The following is a 22920-nucleotide window of genomic DNA, read 5'->3' as shown; positions in this document are numbered from 1 at the left end:
AAACATTTGGCAGCACAAAAACAATTCATATTTCAAAAAATAATTCAATCCAATAAAAAGGCACAACTCAGATTAAAAGTTAACATGTTTAATAGAAATACCTAATATAGATGACGGGGCAATGGATGCAGCAAACCACCACCATGGCACGTGTCTACCTATGTTAACAAACCTGCACAACCTGTGCATTTACCTCAAAACTTAAAGTATAATAAATAAATTTTTTTAAATGTTTAATACACTATAATTTAATTCCTATAGAAGATTAATAAAGAAAAGTTATTCTACAGCTCACTAACTAAAATTTGTAAAATAATTTTATTTAGCCATTTTGTTTAAATAGGTCAGGGGATTTCAACTTACTAAAACATACACACATACATAGTTATATTTTCAGTATATACTTCTGCAGATCTACTAGTAAAACCTACAATGCTGGATAAATGGAACATGCATGAGAGTGTTCATCATTAGCTGCTTTTGTTATTGAATGCTGCAGTTCAAGTTTCTCTGACATTTAAATGTTGTTTTGGAAAAATCCAGAAATCGCTCATGAGAAACTACACAGCAATAACAACATTCATCCTTCTGGGACTGACAGAAGATCCTCAGCTGCAGGTTCTGCTTTTCTTGTTTCTGTTTGTCACCTACCTGTTAAGTGTAACAGGGAACCTGACCATCATCACCCTCACCATGTTGGATCCCCACCTGAAAACACCCATGTATTTTTTTCTCCAAAATTTCTCTTTCTTAGAAATCTCATTTACAACTGCCTGTGTTCCAAGATTCCTATACAGTATCTCAACTGGGGACAGAACAATAACGTATAATGCATGTGTCATTCAACTGTTTTTTACAGATCTCTTTGGGGTCACTGAATTTTTTCTTTTGGCCACCATGTCATATGATCGCTATGTGGCCATCTGCAAACCCTTGCATTATATAACAATTATGAGCCACAAAGTGTGCAAAACCATGGTTATTTGTTGTTGGATGGCAGCATTTATGATTATCCTCCCACCACTTAGCTTAGATTTTCATCTAGAATTCTGTGACTCTAACGTCATCAATCATTTTGGCTGTGATGCATTGCCTATTCTGAAAATATCATGCTCAGACACATGGTTAATTGAGCAGATGGTTATAGCCTCTGCTGTGTTAACCTTCATCATCACTCTTGTCTGTGTAGTTCTCTCCTACATATATATCATAAGAACAATTCTAAAACTCCCTTCTGTTCAACAAAAGAAAAAAGCCTTTTCTACCTGTTCTTCACACATTATTGGGTTTCCATCACATATGGCAGCTGCATCTTCATCTATATCAAGCCATCTGCAAAGGAAGAAGTAAACATTAATAAAGGTGTGTCAGTGCTTATCTCTTCCATATCACCTATGTTGAATCCTTTCATATATACCCTGAGGAATAAGCAAGTTAAACAAGCCTTTCATGACTCACTCAAAAAAATTGCATTTCTCTTAAAAAAGTAAAGTGTACCTAAGTTGAAAAATCAATACAAAAGATCTGCTTCGTATTTTTCAGAAAGCCAATAACCAACTTTGTAAGTTCTTAGTCTATAGAGCAATCAGGTTGACTGCATAGTCATTTCATTGTTAATTTTTTGTTAACTTATTTACTGAGAAATTAATTATTGAATAATACTCTATGATAGACAAAATATAGCACTTTCAGTCATTAACCAGATTAAATCACTACTTTTTCCTTCTTTCCAGATGTTTTTCTCTGATACTTTTATAATATGGTGTGAAAAGCCATTTTTTTCCAACCTCTATGAGAAGTTATTCTTTCCCCATCCCCCCGCCAAGTCCTCCCACCCCCTTGGAGACAGAGTCCTGCTCTGTTGCCCAGACTGGAGTGCAGTGGCACAATCTTGACTCACTGCAACCTCCACTTCCCGGGTTCAAGCAATTCTCATGCCTCAGCCTCCCGAGTAGCTGGGACTACAAGCATCTGCCACCATGTCCAGCTAATCTTTCTATTTTTAGTAGAGACGGGATTTCACCATGTTGGCTAGGCTGGTCTCAAACTCTTGGCCTCAGGTGACCCACCCACCTCAGCCTCCCAATGTGCTGGGATTACAGGCGTGAGCCACTGTGCCTGGCCTATGAGAAGTCATTCCTAATCAAGATACAAATTCCTTCCCCCATTGAGAAAAAGTGAGATTTAACTAACAAACTTTAAAATACCTATAGCAAAAAGAGAAAATTAAAGAAAAAATATGAAGGAGAAAACATAAGTAAAAGAATAGCTTTATAGTACAGTTAACATGAAAGGCTTAATATCATAAATATATATAAAGTTTCTATGAATCAAGAAAGGCAATAAATTTACTATAAATACCAATAAAATATTAGACATTTACTGTAAAATAAAATTACCTATAACAATAGGAAAGGATGAACAACTTCATTATTAGCCTTAGATTTAGACATTAAAGTCATGATATATATTCCACCCAGCACATTTGCACAAACTAAATTTTTTGTAGGTTCAATGCTAGCAAGTATGCTAACACTTAAAGTGAAACAGGTACTTTAATGAACAATTGAAAACACTGGAATTTATATTTGCTAACAGTACAGAAAACATTTCACCTAGAAATCAACAACTAGGGTTATATACCAGAATCAACTTGCCAATAAGTCTACTCATTGCAGTCACTTTGTAATAGTAAAAGGCTGAGAATTACCAAATGAACATCACTTGGCAATGTGTAAGTCAATTAGGGAATTACAGCATAAGATGTAGTATTCATCAAATGATATAGAACTTGATCTTATAATGGAAGGATATTGAAAGTTTTTTAAACTATTTGCAAGATGATACATATATCGTTATGTCATTTAGGAAAAATGAAATCCTATGTTGATCATAAATGCATGAAGATAGATGATACATGTTTTAGCCATTCCTTTCCCATCCCATGAGCACCAAATACAATAATCATGGTGCACTATGTACAGTACATATTTGTTAAGTGAATGAACAAATGAATAATTGCCGGTATGAAAATTTGAATAGGTGGAGAAATTATTCTGTGTAAATAGAAATGAAATGTAAAAACACACTATACAGTTTATACTATTCATCTTGGGAGAATAGTGAGTGATATAAAAATCAAGAATATTCACCTATTTTCTAAGCCCATGTCATTTGCTTCTATTGGTAATATTTGACAAATGCCTCTTGCTTTGTTTCTCAGCCTACATTAATCTTTGGGGGTGAAGGGAAAAAATTGTTCACACAGTGAACAATTTTGTCAAACTGAATGTTTCAGGAAAGTTGTTTCCATTCCTAATTTCAGTGGAGAAACTCAAAACTCCCCAAAAGTTAATTACTGCATTCTATTACCCAATCCACAGTGTTTTTAATTCAGGGTTGTGATCTAAATCAGGCCAGAGTTCATCAAGACTTTCTCTGGAAGTCTGATACGTTGTACATTCTTTCTCTGATATGGTGTGAAAAAGTGAAGTCTGACACTGCTATGTTTACACTTTCTATCAGCAAAGGAACTATCCTGAGTACCAGGCCAGCACACAGACAAGGTTAGAATACACATATAAGTGAGTCACACAGAGATGCAGACAGTACTCTTATTCCCTCATGGACTTCTGGATCAAACTATCCAAAAGATTCATTCCACAAGTTATATGAACTCTGTCAATAATTTATTTGGAGTATTTGTATGTATATTGATGTATTTCTTACACCAATTTAGGTTGTTTTGGTCACTTGCCAATAATAGATACTTATTCATCAGAAATTGCTACCAAGAGTAGCAGAAAGAGGTGACAGATCTAAAAACTATAATTGTGCAAATCAATGTAAGAAAGGAGAAATTTAGAAATTCTTCTTCTATTGTAATGAACAAATTGGTTAAACTGCCACCAGGCTTGTGTTGAGAATGCAGAATTTGTGTCTAGCAAAACTACAGCATTAAGGGACATAGTGGAAAAATTTTAGGGTGGTTGACTCTAAGTGGCTTTCTATAGTCATCAAAATAGTCATACAATAGAGAATAATAAAGCTTACTTGAAACTAACTCATAGAAAAAAGAAATTAAATTATTTCTCAGAATTCCTGCAAATTGGTAATCTATAGCCTTAAAAGCTTGAAAAAAATCAGTTTTTCATATTGTAAGTTCAAGTTAATGAAAACAAGTCTGGAATAAAGAACTCTAGTAAGAAATAATACGGGATATAGCACTCTATAATAGGTTTGATTATTCAGGCCCTGTTCCGCGTTCCCTGCTACAACTGGTAAAGATTGACTCCAGTTTACGAAAGAGTAGGAGGGATCCATTCTAGAGACACAAGGCAGATGAAAGTTGCTTCCCTATACCTGGCCATTGATTTGAATTATGTCCAGTTCATGATCAAGTCTAAGACAGTTACTAACGAGAGGTACGAATAAACCACCAGAAAAGAGCTGGCTGTTATGTTACAAGTCTTCAGAATCATTTCTGAATCTGACTTGAAAATATCTTCAGCTTTGCTTCTATAATGACTTGATTCATAAATGAAGAGCGAATGGGGATATGTTGTCAAGATAACATGGGAGTCTTTCGTTTATTTATCATTTTTTCCCAGCATATAATATTTTGTACTGTCAAGTAACAGCAAAGAGCACTATCAGAGAAGAATGCAGGAAACCAGAGCATTATAACATCATGAAACCAAACTGATTCATCCAGAATTCTTCGTCTTGGCTCATTTTGGCATATGTTGTCTTGATTATCTCCACAACTCGGCATCTTCAGCCCTTTCCTACCAATCCTTACATTCAACTACGTTTTATGATAAAGTCTCATATTTACTATACTGTTTATTTATTAGAAATTTAACATAGATTTTTTTTATTGTACTTTAGGTTCTGGGGCACATGTGCAGATCATGCAGGATTGTTACATAGGTACATACATGGCAAGGTGGTTTGCTGCCTCCATCCCCTCGTCACCTATATCTGGCATTTCTCCCCAGGTTATTCCTCCCCAACCTCCCCACCCCATGCTGTCCCTCCCCTAGTCCCCCCGCAACAGACCCCAGTGTGTGATGCTCCCCTCTCTGTGTTCATGTGTTCTCATTGTTCAATACCCGCCTATAAGTGAGAACATGTGGTGTTTGATTTTCTGTTCTTGTGTCAGTTTGCTGAGAATGATGGTTTCCGGATTTAGGGTTTCTGTGTCCCTACAAAGAACATGAACTTGTCATTTTTTATGGCTGCATAGTATTCCATGGTGTATATGTGCCACATTTTTCTTAACATAGATTTTTACCTATGCTAGTATTTTTATTTGAATTGCTTTGCACTAACCTAATTTTTGAAATAAATGCTTATTATTTTTAATTTGTGATTTTTACCTAATACAAAGTTTTTCATGGTTGCATGTATTGTGCTTTTGCAAAATACCAATAACTTAAGTTTCTACAATGCCAAAGAAACACCAAGGCTGTCCAACAGCTTATGGTTAGCTATGGTTACGGCTTAGCTCCTCAGAAAATCTCAAGATGCATACACTCCCATTTTCACCAAGAAGGGAACTGTTAGTTTTGTACAAATCCCTGTGGTGGAAAGATTTAGTGCCAATTTCAAGTATGTGCACTCTGACAAGATGAAGAGTATTTCCCAAATTTCAAAACCATGGGCACCTGGATTGCCACCAATTGATTCACTCCAGTTCTTGAGCAGTTAATTCTTGTTATGCCTTCCAATTAGAACATGACACATTTTTGTGGACTAGTAACTGCTATACATTATTTTCCTTATTATTACAAAAGTGAATAATGAAAAAGTCATTTTCATTATCACCTTCTCTATCTAGCATGGGTGTGTTGGATGTGGCCAACATAATTTAATAATAGCTTTCATAGCTGAGGAAAGATTCACCTAAACTAATAAAAGCAATTCAACATTATTCAGTATTCCTGGACGTAAAGGAAAATGAAATTTGGGGTTGCCTTTTGAGAGTTATTTATTATGTGCTATGCATTATTCAGTATTTTCAAGGGCATGTATACTAAAACGTGTACAATTTCAAAGGGTAAATTTTATGATACATAAATTATATCCCAATTTATTTTAAATAGAATTTTTTAAAAATTTTTAAAGCATATGTAGAAGAAGAAGAATGCTTGTGGAAATCAGGGTATCAAAAATATATACATATTGTAATAAACATGCATTGTTTTAGTTTCAGGGTTTTTTTTATTCTGCTCAGCACCTCTTCTCCTTTCTCATAATAAACAATGTAAGGCAAAACAAACAGACTCACAAAAAAACAGGTTTATCTTATAGTCGACTCCAAAAGTAAATAACGTAGTCTAGGATAATTCACATTGTATGTTCTGTTTGTCTAGCTAAAATAGTGGCTTAAAAATGACCCTAGGAGAACAATCAGATCTTAATTTTTCCTGAAAACCCTAGGGACCGGACTACTTTTCTTCTTCTCATTGATGTTATATAAGGACATTATATATAGAACTGCTGTCAAAAATATTGCTAGTATAAAGAGAGCCAGCATGAGGATAAAGAGTCACACTGAGAAGAGTAAATCCTAGAAATTCTTAAGGAGATAGAACCAGGAAAATAAAGTGTTAACATGAATTTCTGAATCGTAGTGTACCAAGCACCAGCCCTACCATCAGACTTTTTGTCTCACATCAATCAACAGAATCTATTGTCTCTAACAAGTTGAAAATAGGTGTTTCATGCTTGCAACCAAAAATTTCTAGCTGAAAAAAAAAGTTTCATCACCCTACATACCTCCACAGCACTTTGAGCTTTCCTAGGGTTGCAAACAATAGAAGTCATAACAGATTGTTTCATTAATGGACTAGGGAGTCATGGTTCTCTGGTTGTATCATTTGCAAAATGATACAAGCAGAGGTGGAAAATGCTTCCACATTTGAGCTTGCCTTCCCTCTTTCTGCTTTTGGAACACAATTGTTATGTGAAGATGCTAGGGCTCACCTGCTGGAAATATGTGTGGGCTATCCAGAGCAAACATCAACCCCCAGGAATGTGAGTAGGACTGCCCAAAACAGATCTGCCCTCAGATGACTTACTAAATGATTAGTAATGCCTAACTGAGCCAAACCAGCATGGAGTAGAGATGAGCTGCCTCAGCAGAGCCCTAACCAAATTGACAATTCACAGAATTATAAGCAAAAGAAAAATTGCTATTGATTTAAACCACTAAGTTTTAAGATAGTTTGTCCTGCAGTAAAGGGTAACATATAGAAACTGGCCTAGAATAAGGTAAGAAGAAAATAAATTTACTGCAAAATATAAATGCTCTGATAAACTTAATTATGCAAGTCTAGAATGTGATCAGGAGCAGAGATGAGATGAGCAGTAGGAAGGGTCTTTCCCAAAGATTGCAATACTGTCCAGTGTTCTCTTCTGCTAAAAAGAACTTTCATTTTAAGCTGTTGTCATTGAGCCAGATGTTGGCAAGTTTGTAAGGATATATGACATGGTTTGGATCTATGTCCTAACCCAAATCTCATGTCAAAATGTCTTCCTCAATGTTGGAGGTATAGCCAGATGGGAGGTGATTGGGTCATGGGGGCGGATTTCTCATGAATGGCTTAACACCATCCCCTTGGTGCTGTTCTCATGACAGTCAGTAAGTTCTCATGAGATCTGGTCATTTAAAAGTGTGTAGCACCTCCCCGCTTGCTCTCTCTTGCTCCTGCCCTGTCCATATGACATGTCTGCTCCCCCTTGGCCTTCTGCTATGATTGTAAGTTTCCTGAGGCCTCCCCAGAAGCCAAACGGATTCCAGCACTATGCTTCCTGTACAGCCTGCAGAAAAAGTGAGCCAATTAAATCTCTTTTCTTTATAAATTACCCAGTCTCAGGTATTTCTTTATAGCAATGTGAGAACAGCCTAATACAATATCTAATCTCACCTTCCTTCATTTTTATATCAGTCACTAAGATTTGAAGTACCAGCTTTAAGAATCCAATTAGCTCATTTAAAACCATGTACCTATGCCTTGGGTTTTGCAGAGTACAAGTGAGGGAGAAGGAAAGTAAAACTTACTTGGGTAAACCACTAAGAGACCAGTCCTCAGAGAAACTGCCTGCCTGAAAAATCACAGCTACAGACAAAAATAGAGCAGCCTGGGGAAAATTCAGACTACAGCTGCACCAGTAAGCCACAGATAAGCAGGCAGGCAGGCAAAGTCCAGCATAGAGGCCCTTTTGTTCTTTGCATGATTAACAAGCTCCCAGGAAAAAGTTTCCTCCCCTTTTCAGACAGGTACACGGCGGGCTTCGTGGGAGCTTGCACAGGGAGAAGGCAGGCTTACCTAAAACAAACACACAGTTATACAAACAAAGAAAAGGGTGCTTCATAGAGATATACCCACAGCTGCATAAGATAAGGGGAGCTGCACAGACAGCTTTACTGATAAGAGAAGTTACTCAAACTGCTACAGAGATGAGCAGTTCTTGAATTCAATTGAATAAAAGTTCTTGAATTCAGTCTTAAAAACGGCAATCCTCTCAGATTCCCCTCTCCACTGCACAGAGCTTTCTTCTTTCACTTATTAAACTTTCACTCCAACTTCACCCTTGTGTCTGGGCTCATGAATCATCTTGGATGTGAGATGACGAACTCCGGGTAATAACCCACAGGAGAGACTATTATATTGTCGTGCTTTGGTGCGACTGCAACAGAAGGATGTTCAAAATGCACATCTGAAATGTATGTTTCATCAACCTTGTAAAGCTAATGAAAAAAAATAATGTATGCTTTTGAACATTCATTTTGTATGTACAAACACAAGTGTGTGTGTGTGTTTGTATGTGAGAGAGAGAGAGAGACAGAGAAGGCTTAAGAATCCATTATAAAGACCACAGATGGATAAATTTATAACGAAGGGAAGAAACCAGCCTAAAAAGGCTGAGAATACCCAAAATCAGAACGCCTCTCCCTCTACAGGGATCACAGTTCCTCATCAGCAACAGAACAAGGCCTGATGGAGAAAGACTGTGTTCCATTACCAGAAGCTGACTTTAAAAAGTGGATGATAAGAAACTTCTGGTAATTAAAAGAACTTGTTCTAACCCAATGCAAAGAAACTAAGAACTTTGAAAAAAGGTTTGACGAAATGTTAACAATAACACACAATTTAGAGAGGAATATAAGTGAATTAATGGAACTGAAAAATACAACACGAGAACTTCGTGAACTATGCACAAGTTTCAACAGCCGAATTGATCAAGCAGAAGAAAAGATATCAGAGGTCGAAGACCAACTTCATGAAATAAAACAAAAAGACAAGATTAGAGAAAAGAGGATAAAGAAGAACGAGCAAAGTCTCCAAGAAATATGGGACTATGTAAAAAGACCTAATCTACGTTTGATAGGTGTACCTGAATGTGACGAAGAGAATCAATCCAAGCTGGAAAATACGCTTCAGGATATTATTCAGGAAAACTTTCCCAATCTAGCAAGGCAGGACAATATTCAACTCCAGGTAATACAGAGAACACCACATAGATATTCCTCAAGAAGACCAACCTCAAGGCACATAATCACCAGATTCACCAGGGTTGAAATGAAAGAGAAAATACTGAGGGCAGCCAGAGAGAAAGGTCAGTTTACCCATAAAGGGAAGCCCAACAGACTCACAGCAGATCTCTCAGCAGAAACCCTACAAGACAGAAGAGAGTGGGGGCCAATATTCAACATCCTTAAAGAAAAGAACTTTCAACCCAGAATTTCACATCCAGCCAAACTAAGCTTCATAAGCGAAGGAAAAATAAAATCTTTTGTGAACAAGCAAGCACTCAGAGATTTCATCACCACCAGGCCTGCTTTACAAGAGCTTCTGAAAGAACCACTACAAATAGAAAGGAACAACCAGTATCAGCCTTTCTAAAAAATACCTAAAAATAAAGAACATCAACATAATTAAGAAATTGCATCAACTAATGGGCAAAACAGCCAGCTAACATTAAATGACAGTATCAAACACACATATATCGTTATTAATTCTAAATTTAAATCGACTAAATCCCTCAATCCAAAGACACAGACAGGCAAAAAAAGCCAAGACCCATTGGTATGCTACATCCTGATCCATCTCACATGCAACGATACACAAAGACTCAAACAAAGGGATGGAGAAAAATTTACCAACCAAATGGAGAGCAAAAATAAATAAATAGAAAGCAGGAGTTGCAATTTTTGCTGATAAAATAGACTTCAAAGCAACAAAGATCAAAAGAAGCAAAGAAGGATATTACATAAAGATAAAAGGATCAATGTAACAAGAAGAGCTAAAGATCCTAAATATATATGCACCCAACACAGAAATACCCAGATTTATAAAATTTATAAAGAGACTTGGACTCCCACACAATAATAGTGGGAGACTTCAACATCAATATTAGACAGATCAATGAGACAGAAAGTTAACATCGATATTCAGGACTTGAACTCAGATCCGGAACAAGTAGACTTAATTAACATTCATAGAACTCTCCACTTTAAATACACAAAATATATACTCTTATCAGTACTACATCACACGTATTTACAGGCTTAAATGAAATATTGGTTGGCTGCTTGTTAATTATTTTCTTCCCTCATTTTTTTTTATGTCTCTATTATTAAACACAATTACAGGCATACCCATTTTTAGACTACATTCTAGCCCTGGCAATAAAGCAACACCCCTGTTCTCTCTCCCTCTTCCTCTTCCTCTTTCTTCCTTTTCTTTATTCTTTTACTCTTTTTCTTTCTTCCTCTAAAAAAAAAAAAATAGCTCCTGACATTAAATCATGTCAATAATAGTACTTTCGCAGTCAGCTCCTAGCTTTGTCATTGTAAACTGGATAAACAATTAAAACAATAATAATAGAATAAAAAAAAAAAAAAAAGTGACCCAGGGAGAGACCAGCAGCTGAACCACCCTGTGAGCCCTCTGAATCCTAGTAAGTCATTGTTTGAAGCCACTAAACTCTGGTTGGTTGTGAACAACAATATATGTCTGAAGCAGACGCCCCTGCCTTAAGCCCCCAGCCCAGAAAGCAGCCCTGCTAACCTGTTGGTGTAGGTCCTACCAGATTTGTTTCTTCCTGTAATAAAAAATCCACATTTTTTTCCTATAATAAAAAAATTCCGCCAAATAGACATCTTGGCTTATTTTTACATTTCAGGAAAGCTGTTCAGAATGATTTTATTAATAGTTCAGTTGCAGCAGGAAGAGGAAACAGACCAAAGCTTGCCTCTTCACCACCACGAGTCATGCTGAGCTCTTCATGGCTATGAAAATCAAAGACCCAAATTTACACACTTTGCACATTTGTGTTGAGGTACTTTAGCCCTTTGTCCACAAGTCTCCACAGGCCCAGTGGGGAGGAACAGTTCTTTCTTAAACACCTTTCAAACATTTTTGAGCCAGAAAAAAAGTATTGGTTTCAAAATACATAAGAATCCGGCAAAGTCAAGGCTAACTAATGCATCATTGAACATTTCATAGTAAATCAAGTCAAGTAATTGTTAAATAATTCTACCTACCATGTCTTTTTTTTTTAAAAAAAAAAAAAAAAATCCATTTGTCTTTACCCTAAGGAATAAAATTGAATTACAAACATTTCATCCAGAAATTGAGAAAATGCTCAATTAAAAAAATGATGATTGTATGTCAAAGGAACATAGGATCCAACTGAAACTCTCTTTAGCAAAGCTGAGCTATACTGAATAACAAAATAAAGTAGCATTCATTACAACCCACAGTAAAAAAATAAATAGCCATATTTCATACTGATATAAACAAATAACTGAATGAATAAATGGAAAAGAAGAAAAAACATCCCCATAGAGAAGAATTCCAAGTAGTTTATGTTGATAAAACACCTCCAAAAAGGTGGAACATACCTTCTATTCTTTAAATGGGGGCTTCCTAGAGTGACTTCTTTCCAAAGAGTATCATATAAAAAGGCAGGAAAATATTAACAATAAAATTTAAATTTTTACCCTTATTGTAGATGTTTCGCAAATCAATATATTATTAAAAGTGAAATGAAAATGTTTAGAAGAACAAAAACCAAATGGATTCTTCACCGTTACACCATAATTAAAAGAAAAAGTTTGTAAGATTCTCTTTGTAACTAAGAAAAATAATGACATTTGTGTCCTTGAAGATACCATGAGTAAGAGTATCTTCAAGGACAAGAGTATCTTCAAGTATCTTCAAGGAAGGGAATAAGCATATAAGTTGGATAAGAATATCTTCAAGAGAGTAAGGGAGAGTTCGATCCAAGAGGGCCGTTTAGGAACAGCTCGGAGTTGCAGCTCCCAGTGAAAGTGCAGAGGGTGTGTGGACACCGCATTTTTATAGCCCAGGGACCAGGAGATTCCCAGGCGGAGGTGCCCCACGGGTCGCCAGCGAGGCTGTTTTGGCCGATGCAGTTCTTTCAGTCTGTGGGGCTGCTTTGCCCTGTGCGGCTGCTTTGTTGGCGGCCGGGCCAGCGGTTCTCCATACAAAATACACTGGTCCGGGTGCCCTTTTGGCTGGCGATTGGAGCCCCGGGAAGCCGCACATTCATCTGATTAAAGAGGGGACTGAACAGGGAGCCAGGCCAGGAGATTCCTGAGCAAAAAAAGTGCCACGAATATCAGTGCCACTGTTTAAGCCTGTGCAGTAGGTCACCACACAGCAAACAGATCCTGGCGCCCTTTCAACAGGCAACTGGAACACCTGGGATAAAAAAGAAAAAAAAAAAAAAAGGCTCTGAGGCAGGGAGCCAGGTGATCAGGCTCGGCTGGTCCCACCCCCACAAAAGAACAGCAATCAGAAACTCTCTGGATTGAGAGTTTCACCACAAGCACAGCTGAACCTGGGATGGTCCAGCTCTGTGGGGGAGGGGCATCCGCCATTACCAAGGCACTCCACCAATAAGGAGGTAGTCCGCCATTGCTGAGGCTGCCTGCCATTGCCAAGGCGACCCGCCATTGACAAGGCAACCTGGCATTACAGAGAGAATCCGCCAATACAGAGACAGGCCACCATTGCCAAGGCAGTGCTAACCACCAATATAAACAAGACTGCAGGGAAGTTCACAGGGCAGCTGGGCGGAGCCCACAGCAGCTCAGCAAAGCCTCTGGAGGCAGACAGTGACTAGGCTGCCTCCTTGCTGGGCACAGCAGCCCTGAAAAAAAAAAAAAATGGCAGCAGCACAACGGAAACTCATAAAGCCCTAACTCCCTGGGACAGAGCACCTGGGAACAAAAAGCAGTTTATGAGTTCTGCTGCAGCAGACCTAAACGTACCTGCCCAGCAGCTCTGAATGAACAACGGAGCTCACAGCTCAGCACTTGAGCTCCTGTAAAAGATAGACTGTCTCCTCAAGCAGCTTCCTGACCACTGTATATCCAAAGAGTCACCTCATAAAGGAGAGATCAGACTGACATTTGGCAGGTATCTTTCTGGGACAAAGGTAGCAGAAGAAGAAACTGGCAGCAACCCTTACTGTTCTGCAGCCGCTGCAGGTGATCCCCAGGCAAGCAGGGCCTGGAATGAACCTTAGCAGTCCTACAGCAGAGGGGCCAGACTGTTAGAAGGAAAACTAAGAAACAGAAATAACTTCATCATCAACAAACTAGACATCCACTCAGAGACCCAATCTGAAAGTCAGCAACTACAAAGACAACAGGTAGATAAATCCATAAAGATGGGAAGAAACCAGCACAAAAAGGATGAAAACACCCGAAACCAGAACACCTCTCCTCCTACAAGGGATCACAACTCCTCACCAGCAAGGGAGCAAGGTTGGACGGAGAATGAGTGTGATGAAATGACAGAATCAGACTTCAGACGGTGGGTAGTAAGAAACTTCTGCGAACTAAAAGAACATGTTCTAACCCAATGCAAAGAAACTAAGAACCTTGTAAAAAGATTTGACGAAATGCTAATGAGAATGGACAACATAGAAACGAATATGAGTAAATTGATGGAGCCGAAAAACACAACACGAGAACTTCGCGAAGCATACACAAGTTTCAACAGCCGAATTGACCAAGCAGAAGAAAGGATATCAGAGGTCGAAGATCAACTCAATGAAATAAATTGAGAAGGCATGATTAGAGAAAAAAGGGTAAAAAGGAATGAACAAAGTCTCCAAGAAATGTGGGACTATGTGAAAAGACCAAATCTACGTTTGATAGGTGTACCTGAATGCGACGAGAGAATGAATCCAAGCTGGAAAATACTCTTCAGGATATTATCCAGGAAAACTTCAACAACCTAGCAAGGCAGGCCAATATTCAAGTCCAGGAAATATAAAGAACACCACAAAGATATTCTTCACGAAGAGCAACCCCAAGGCATATAATCGTCAGATTCACCAGAGTTGAAATGAAGGAGAAAATACTAAGGGCAGCCAGAGAGAAAGGTCGGGTTACCCACAAAGGGAAGTCCATCAGACTCACAGCAGATCTCTCAGCAGAAACCCTACAAGCCAGAAGAGAATTGGGGCCAATATTCAACATCCTTAAAGAAAAGAACTTTCAACCCAGAATCATATATCCAGCCAAACTAACCTTCATAAGTGAAGGAAAAATAAAATCCTTTGTGAACAAGCAAGTACTCAGAGATTTTGTGACCACCAGGCCTGCTTTACAAGAGTTCCTGAAAGAGGCTCTACACATAGAAAGGAACAACCAGTACCAGCCACTCCGAAAACATGCCAAATGGCAAACAGCATCAACACAATGAAGAACCTGCATCAACTAATGGGCAAAACAGCCAGCTAGCACCAAAATGGCAGTATCAAATTCACACATAACAATATTAACCCTAAATGTAAATGGACTAAATGCCCCAATCAAAGGACACAGACTGGCAAATTGGATAAAAAGCCAAAACCCATCGGTGTGCTGTATCCAGGAAACCCATCTCACATGCAAGGATACTCAAAGGCTCAAAATAAAGGGATGGAGGAAGATTTACCAAGCAAATGGAAAGCAAAAAAAAGCAGGAGTTGCAATCCTAGTCTCTGATAAAATAGACTTTAAAGCAACAAAGATCAAAAGAGACAAAGAAGGACATTACATAATGGTAAAAGGATCAATGCAACAAGAAGAGCTAACAATCCTAAATATATATGCACCCTATACAGGAGCACCCAGATACATAAGGCAAGTTCTTAATGACTTACAAAGAGACTTAGACTCCCACACAATTATAGTGGGAGACTTTAACACCCCATTATCAACATTAGACAGATCAACCAGACAGAAAATTAACAAGGATATCCAGGACTTGAACTCAGACCTGGACCAAGCTAACCTAATAGACATTTACGGAACTCTCCACTCCAAATCCACAGAATATACATTCTTCTCAGCACCACATCACACCTACTCCAAAATTGACCACATAATCGGGAGTAAATCACTCCTCAGAAAATGCAAAAGAACGGAAATCTTAACAAACAGTCTCTCAGACCACAGTGCAATCAAGTTAGAGCTCAGAATTCAAAAACTAACTCAGAACTGCACAGCTTCATGGTAACTGAACAACTTGCTCTTGAATGTTGACTGGATAAACAATGAAATGAAGGCAGAAATAAAGATGTTCTTCGAAACCAACAAGAATGAAGACACAACATACCAGAATCTCTGGGACACATTTAAAGCAGTCTCTAGAGGAAAATATATAGCAATAAGTGCCCACATGAGAAGCAAGGAGAGATCAAAAATTGACACCCTATCGTCAAAATTGAAAGAGCTAGAGGAGCAAGATCAAAAAAACTCAAAACCTAGCAGAAGACAAGAAATAGCTAAGATCAGAGCAGAACTGAAGGAGATAGAGACACAAAAAAACCTTCAAAAAATCAATAAATCCAGGAGCTGGTTTTTCGAAAAGATCAACAAAATAGACAGACCACCAGCCAGATTAATAAAAAAGAATAGAGAGAATAACCAATTTGATGCAATAAAAAACCATAAAGGGGATATCACCACAGATTCCACGGAAATTCAAACCATCATCAGAGATTATTACAAACAACTCTATGCACATAAGCTAGTAAACCTGGAAGAAATGGATAAATTCCTGGACACTTGCCTCCTCCCAAGCCTAAACCAGGAAGAAGCCGAAACCCTGAACAGACCCATAACAAGGTCTGAAGTTGAGGCAGCAATTAAGAGTCTACCACCCAAAAAAAGCCCAGGTCCAGACGAGTTCACAGCCGAATTCTACCAGACATACAAAGAGGAGCTGGTACCATTCCTTTTGAAACTATTCCAAACAATACAAAAAGAGGGAATCCTTCCCAAATCATTTTGTGAGACCAACATCATCCTGATTCCAAAACCCGGCAGAGACTCAAGAAAAGAAAACTTCAGGCCAATATCCATGATGAACATAGATGCAAAAATCTTCAATAAATTACTGGCAAGCCGATTGCAACAGCACATCAAAAAGCTAATCCACCATGATCAAGTAGGCTTCATCCCGGGGATGCAAGGCTGGTTCAACATATGCAAGTCTATAAACGTAATACACCACATAAACAGAACCAAAGACAAAAACCACATGATTATCTCAATTGATGCAGAGAAGGCCTTTGACAAAATTCAACAGCCCTTTATGCTAAAAACCATCAATAAGCTAGGTATTGATTGAACGTATCTCAAAATAATAAAAGCTATTTACAACAAACCAACAGCCAATGTCATATTGAATAGGTAAAAACTGGAAGCATTCCCTTTTTGAAATCTGGCACTAGACAAGGATGCCCTCTCTCACCACTCCTATTCAATATAGTACTGGAAGTTCTAGCCAGAGCAATCAGGCAAGAAAAAGAAATAAAGGGTATTCAAATAGGAAAGGAGGAAGTCAAATTGTCTCTATTTGCAGACGACATGATTGTATATCTAGAAAACCCCATCATCTCAGCCCAAAATCTCCTGAAACTGATAAGCAACTTCAGCAAAGTCTCAGGATACAAAATCCATGTGCAAAAATCACAAGCATTCCTATACACCAATAACAGACTGAAAGAGAGCCATATCAAGAACGAACTGCCATTCACAATTGCCACAAAGAGAATAAAATACCTAGGAATACAACTAACAAGGAATGTAAAGGACCTCTTCAAGGAGAACTACAAGACACTGCTCAAGGAAATAAGAGAGGACACAAACAGATGGAAAAACATTCCATGTTCCCAGTTAGGAAGAATCAATATCATGAAAATGGCCATTCTGCCCAAAGTAATTTACAGATTCAATGCTATCCCCATCAAGCTACCAATGACCTTCTTCACAGAACTGGAAAAAAACACCTTAAACTTCATATGGAACCAAAAGATAGCCCGCATAGCCAAGTCAATTCTAAGCAAAAAGAACAAAGCGGGGGGCGTCAAACTACCGGACTTCAAACTATACTACAAGGCTACAGTAATCAAAACAGCATGGTACTGGTACCAAAACAGAGATATAGACAATGGAACAGAACAGAGGCCTCGAAGGCAACATAACATATCTACAACCATCTGATCTTTGACAAACCTGACACAAACAAGCAATGGGGAAAGGATTCCCTGTTTAATAAATGGTGTTGGGAAAACTGGCTAGTCATGTGCAGAAAGCAGAAACTGGACCCCTTCCTGACACCTTACACTAAAATTAACTCCAGGTGGATTAAAGACTTAAACATAAGACCTAACACCATAAAAACCCTAGAAGAAAATCTAGGCAAAACCATTCAGGACGTAGGTGTAGGCAAGGACTTCATGATCAAAACACCAAAAGCATGGCAACAAAAGCCAAAACAGACAAATGGGACCTAATCAAACTCCACAGCTTCTGCACAGCAAAAGAAACAGTCATTAGAGTGAATCGGCAACCAACAGAATCGGAAAAAAGTTTTGCAGTTTACCCATCTGACAAAGGGCTGATATCCAGAATTTACAAAGAACTAAAACAGACTTACAAGAAAAAAACAAACAAGCCCATTCAAAAGTAGGCAAAGGATATGAACAGATACTTTACAAAAGAAGACATACATGAGGCCAACAAACATATGAAAAAATGCTCATCATCACCGGTCATCAGAGAAATGCAAATCAAAACAACATTGAGATACCATCTCACGCCAGTTAGAATGGCGATCATTAAAAAATCTGGACACAACAGATGCTGGAGAGGATGTGGAGAAATAGGAACACTTTTACACTGTTGGTGGGAGTGTAAATTAGTTCAACCATTGTGGAAGACAGTATGGCAATTCCTTAAGGAACTAGAAATAGAAACTCCATTTGACCCAGCAATCCCGTTACTGGGTATATATCCAAAGGATTATAAATTGTTCTACTGTAAGGACACGTGCACACGAATGTTCATTGCAGCACTGTTTACAATAGCAAAGACCTGGAACCAACCCAAATGCCCATCGATGATAGACTGGACAGGGAAAATGTGGCACATATACACCATGGAATATTATGCAGCCATAAAAAATGATGAGTTCATGTCCTTTGTAGGGACATGGATGATCCTGGAAACCATCGTTCTCAGCAAACTGACACAAGAGCAGAAAATCAAACACCGCATGTTCTCACTCATAGGTGAGTGTTGAACAATGAGAACACATGGACACAGGGAGGGGAGCACTACACACTGGGGTGTGTTGGGGGGAAATAGGGGAGGGACAGCAGGGGGAGGGGAGTTGGGGAGAGATAGCATGGGGAGAAGTGCTAGATGTGGGTGATGGGGAGGAAGGCAGCAGATCACACTGCCACGTGTGTGCCTATGCAACAATCTTGCATGTTCTTCACATGTACCCCAAAACCTAAAATGCAATAAAATTTAAAAAAAAAAAAGAGAGAGAGTAAGAGAATAAGAATATAAGTTGAAAAATCTAAATACACATTTCCTACATAGGACAATAATAAAGAATACCTTTTGGGGTTTAAATATGCATAATTTTTTTAAAAAACACAACAGATATTTCTGAAAATCTTTTGTTTAATGGGATAACTGCTACAAAGATTGTGGATTTGTTTGCAAATTTTCTGTCTACTAGAATAAGAATAAAAAAGAGTCAGATAATCAATTCACTGGTTTCATTATCTTTTTTGGATAATTTGGATACCTGGAATCTTTCAAAGTGGACAAATTAGATTTTCATATCTTTAAGCCCTTGAAGGAATTAATTCAATTTAGAAGGCATCCTTTTGGAAATAAGACTATCTCAATTCTATTCAAGCTTCAAGTACCCCTACTTAAGAATAAACTTGAAGAGGAAGAATTTACTCTTCTTCATACTTTTAATGGCTACAGTATTTTATTTCACAATTCAATTTTCTAGGACTTCTTCCTAAGAACTCCATATCTATGTATAGGAAATACTTTTAACTATCTTATATAGGATTATCTTTAAGATATATAATTTTATTACTAGAGTATCAACAGTTTTATTTACTCTTAGCTTGCTTGTTAGTTACTATACCTAAGTAATCAATACTGGAAAAATATTACAAGGTGCATTTTCAGCTACAGATTTAGAGTGGCCATGTTAACTTATTTAGTACCCTGAGTTGAAGTAAATTCTAAAGTGCCCATTATAGTTTCCAGAAAGATATTCAATACTAATGGCACAAGAAAAATAAAATAGAGAAGATGGAATAAGTTCTGATCTTCTTCATTTAAGGCTATAGCCACATGCTTTTTCTAACCACAGGTATAATAGTAAGCCATTTTAGCCCAGAGAAAATACCCTGCTGAAGATTAAGAGGAAAGACTCTTAACCCTACTCTGAATATTTTTTCCATGTGGGGGTTTAATCTATTAAAGCATAACTCTCAAAAAGGGAAAAAATGACTCAAACAACTCTTAAATCGACATATATATTTTCTTCAATTAAATTAACAGTGAAACCAGTAAGCGAGTAATGCTGTTTCAAAGAAGAATTAAACAAATAAAGATAAAAACAATCAAAAGTTTTTATCAAAAGACTGCTGAAACAAATTTTTTAACAGATATTAAGTTGGCTAATGTCATATATGTCATATATTTTATGTTTCCTACTCAACAGAAATCTACAAGTTACTGTGTTGCTTTATGATGTCTGGATTCTTAGCAAATAGTAAATAGCAAAGTAAAATGCATATGCATTTTCCTATGTAATTAACTAATTTTTGGATAAATTTGTTAAATAATAGAATTGTAAAAATAGGATGACATTCTCTTGTTTATTTCTAAGATTTGAAAAGTTTTTCTTAATTCATTTGTGCAATTCTCCTGGCTTCCCTCCTTTCTATTTTTTCCCCTGGTGTTGAAAAGTGGCATATCTGACAAGTGAGTTTTGTTGTTGTTTGTTCTTGTTGTTGTTTATACTTTAAGTTCTGGGGTACATTTGCTGAACGTGCAGGTTTGTTACATAAGTATACATGTGCCATGGTAGTTTGCTGCACCTATCTATCTATCATCTAGGTTTTAAGCCCTGCATGTATTAGGTATTTGTCCTAATACTCTCACTCCCCTTCCCTCCAAGCCTCCAACAGGCCCTCAGTGTGTGATGTGCCCCTCCCTGTGTTTATGTGTTCCCATTGTTCAACTCCCACTTATGAGTGGGAGCATGCAGTGTTTGGTTTTCTGTTCCTGTGTCAGTTTGCTGAGAATGATGGTTTTCAGCTTCATCCATGTCCCTGCAAAAAACATGAACTCATCCTTTTTGGTGGCTGCATAGTATTCCATGGTGTATATGTGCCACATTTTCTTTATCCAGTCTATCATTGATGGGCATTTGTGTTGGTTAAAAGTGAGTTTTAAACAAGGATACAGGTTTTCTATTTCCTTGCCCCTTTTATACTATCCTTCTGCAGATGGATGTGACACTGGTCAAAGTCATGCAATAAAAGGTTTTGCCCTAGATTGTGGAAGAGATTTGGATTTCCAGCACTGCCAATCTAGTATATATTATTAATTTATGGGTTTCTCATTTAGATGTTCAAAAGCATGCTTTCAATATCTCCATAATAAAACTGATATTTTAATGGCCCATTCACTTGCCTACTTTATCTCGCTAGTTGACCCAGAACTCAAGCCAGAAATAGGGTCAAGTTCCTTCACATCCTACTAGCTTAAAAAATGATGCATTAGAGACCTATATATTTGTGTGAATATAATGTGGCATTATACATTGGAAGCAAAATGTGGTAATACATTGAAATTCTAAAATGTGAGTGAACTTTGTCTCAGAAATTCCACACTTGATGATTTATACTAAGGAAATAGATGGTGTTTATATAAAATAATTATTGGAAAATTTTAATATATAATTTAAAATAATTACAATATACTTTTTCCCTAAAAAGTGTAATGTAGAAAAGTAATGATGCAATTGTATTTTATTTTTTTTATGATGCAATTTTATATTTTTAACATTTTCACTTAGAAAATGACTACTTCCAAGTATATGTACATATTTTTTCACTGAAAACATAGACATAAAGCGATTTTGTTATCTTTTATTAACACTTTGTTATCTATGGTTTGAAGAATAGCCAGAATTGTCTTTTCATCAGGCAACTATTGTTTTGCATTTGGAATGTATCTAATCAAATCGATGCATCTTGCTGTCTCCAAGGACACTGTTCCCACTGCTGCCTTTGTTAGGTATTTTGCCAAATTCAGTGAATGTTCAGCTATGTTTGAATTTGGCCACAAGGGACTCTTTATCTTCAGAGATGAAGATAAGAGACTAACATAAGAGATTAACATAAAGCGGTCATCTTTAGTCACAGGTAAAAATCTATACGTGCCCACAGACATCAGAAATCATCTCTTTCAAAATCTGAAAATCGCCTCACAATTTCTTGGACATTAAAAATAAATGTCCCTTCATTTCAGCTTAGAGATATAAGAAATTGTTTCCCAGGCTTAAAGTGGAATTGTATCTTTAAGGAGAGTCTGTTGTCATCTCAGAGAGCACCATCTACTGCAAAAAAAAATTTGGATGTGTATGTCTTCATGAGAGAGGCATTACTGCACACATTTGATCCCACTTATATTTTCAACTCTATCTTTGGGACTACCAGAAATACACTATCAACTAAAGTCATGATTGCCTTCCATAACAGTAAGTTTGTTTTTAGTAGCTTCAGTTTCTTTCCTCTTCCAACATTCAATTTCCTTGGTCTCTGTAAAATGTCATACTTGTCTGTTTAAAAATCAGAGATGACAGTAAATTAATGTGAGCATCTCAAGAAAAGAAAATAGGCATTTCTGATGTCATTTTGCTCTACAAAAATTAAATGTGAAGAGACTGGACTAATGGAAATATTTGTTACAAGCATCAGTAAGAGATGGGTTAGCTGTTGTTCACTGTATATCCTCAGTATCTACGGCAGTATCAGCCATATCACAGGTGCTCAAGAAATATGTGTTGGATGAATTCATGAGTGTTCACAGAAACAGGATAATTTGAAGGGCAAACATAAGTGAACTGCCCCACAATGTCATTCTCAACAATCCAGATGCATCTTAAACCAAGATATATCCACAACATCTTTCATTAGAGTGCCAAATTATCTGCAATGCTTTCATTAATGATCACTCAGATAATTATAAATGCAAATATTCTCTAAAGTATACTAAATTGAAAACAAACCTAAATTAAATTGGTTTATAAAAACATTTGTTTAATATTTTGGTATCACAGAAAATAACTTAGTTATTAGAAAGAGAGGAGACTTTTGCGATTTGGGACATTGCTCTGAGGCAAAATGCTACAGGTAAGCACTGAGAGCTTAAGAAGTTTCTCAGTTTGGTTCATAAAGCTCCATTCCTATGTGATTCTACCTAATAGGCTACTAAATAACAACTAAATATTTCTCCCCTGAACCTGGATTAGTGATACTTTCCTGTAG

The 22920-nt window shown here is 37.3% G+C and overlaps 1 protein-coding gene across 1 annotated transcript; it reads left to right on the top strand.

Annotated features, from left to right (window-relative positions):
• Positions 1 to 552: 552 nt before the first annotated feature.
• Positions 553 to 1490, top strand: LOC116556748 (olfactory receptor 6C68-like). Its single transcript, XM_032286110.1, is given in 2 exon segments — positions 553 to 1282; positions 1285 to 1490. Coding segments are annotated over 2 exon segments (936 nt in total).
• The last annotated feature ends 21430 nt before the right edge of the window (positions 1491 to 22920 follow it).

The sequence above is a fragment of the Sapajus apella genome, unplaced genomic scaffold, assembly GCF_009761245.1.
Source record: "Sapajus apella isolate SASKATOON/1434 unplaced genomic scaffold, GSC_monkey_1.0 scaffold2, whole genome shotgun sequence".
NCBI lineage: Eukaryota > Metazoa > Chordata > Mammalia > Primates > Cebidae > Sapajus > Sapajus apella.
Note: the sequence above shows the minus strand (reverse complement) of the source record. Positions and strands in the feature narration are given on the sequence as shown.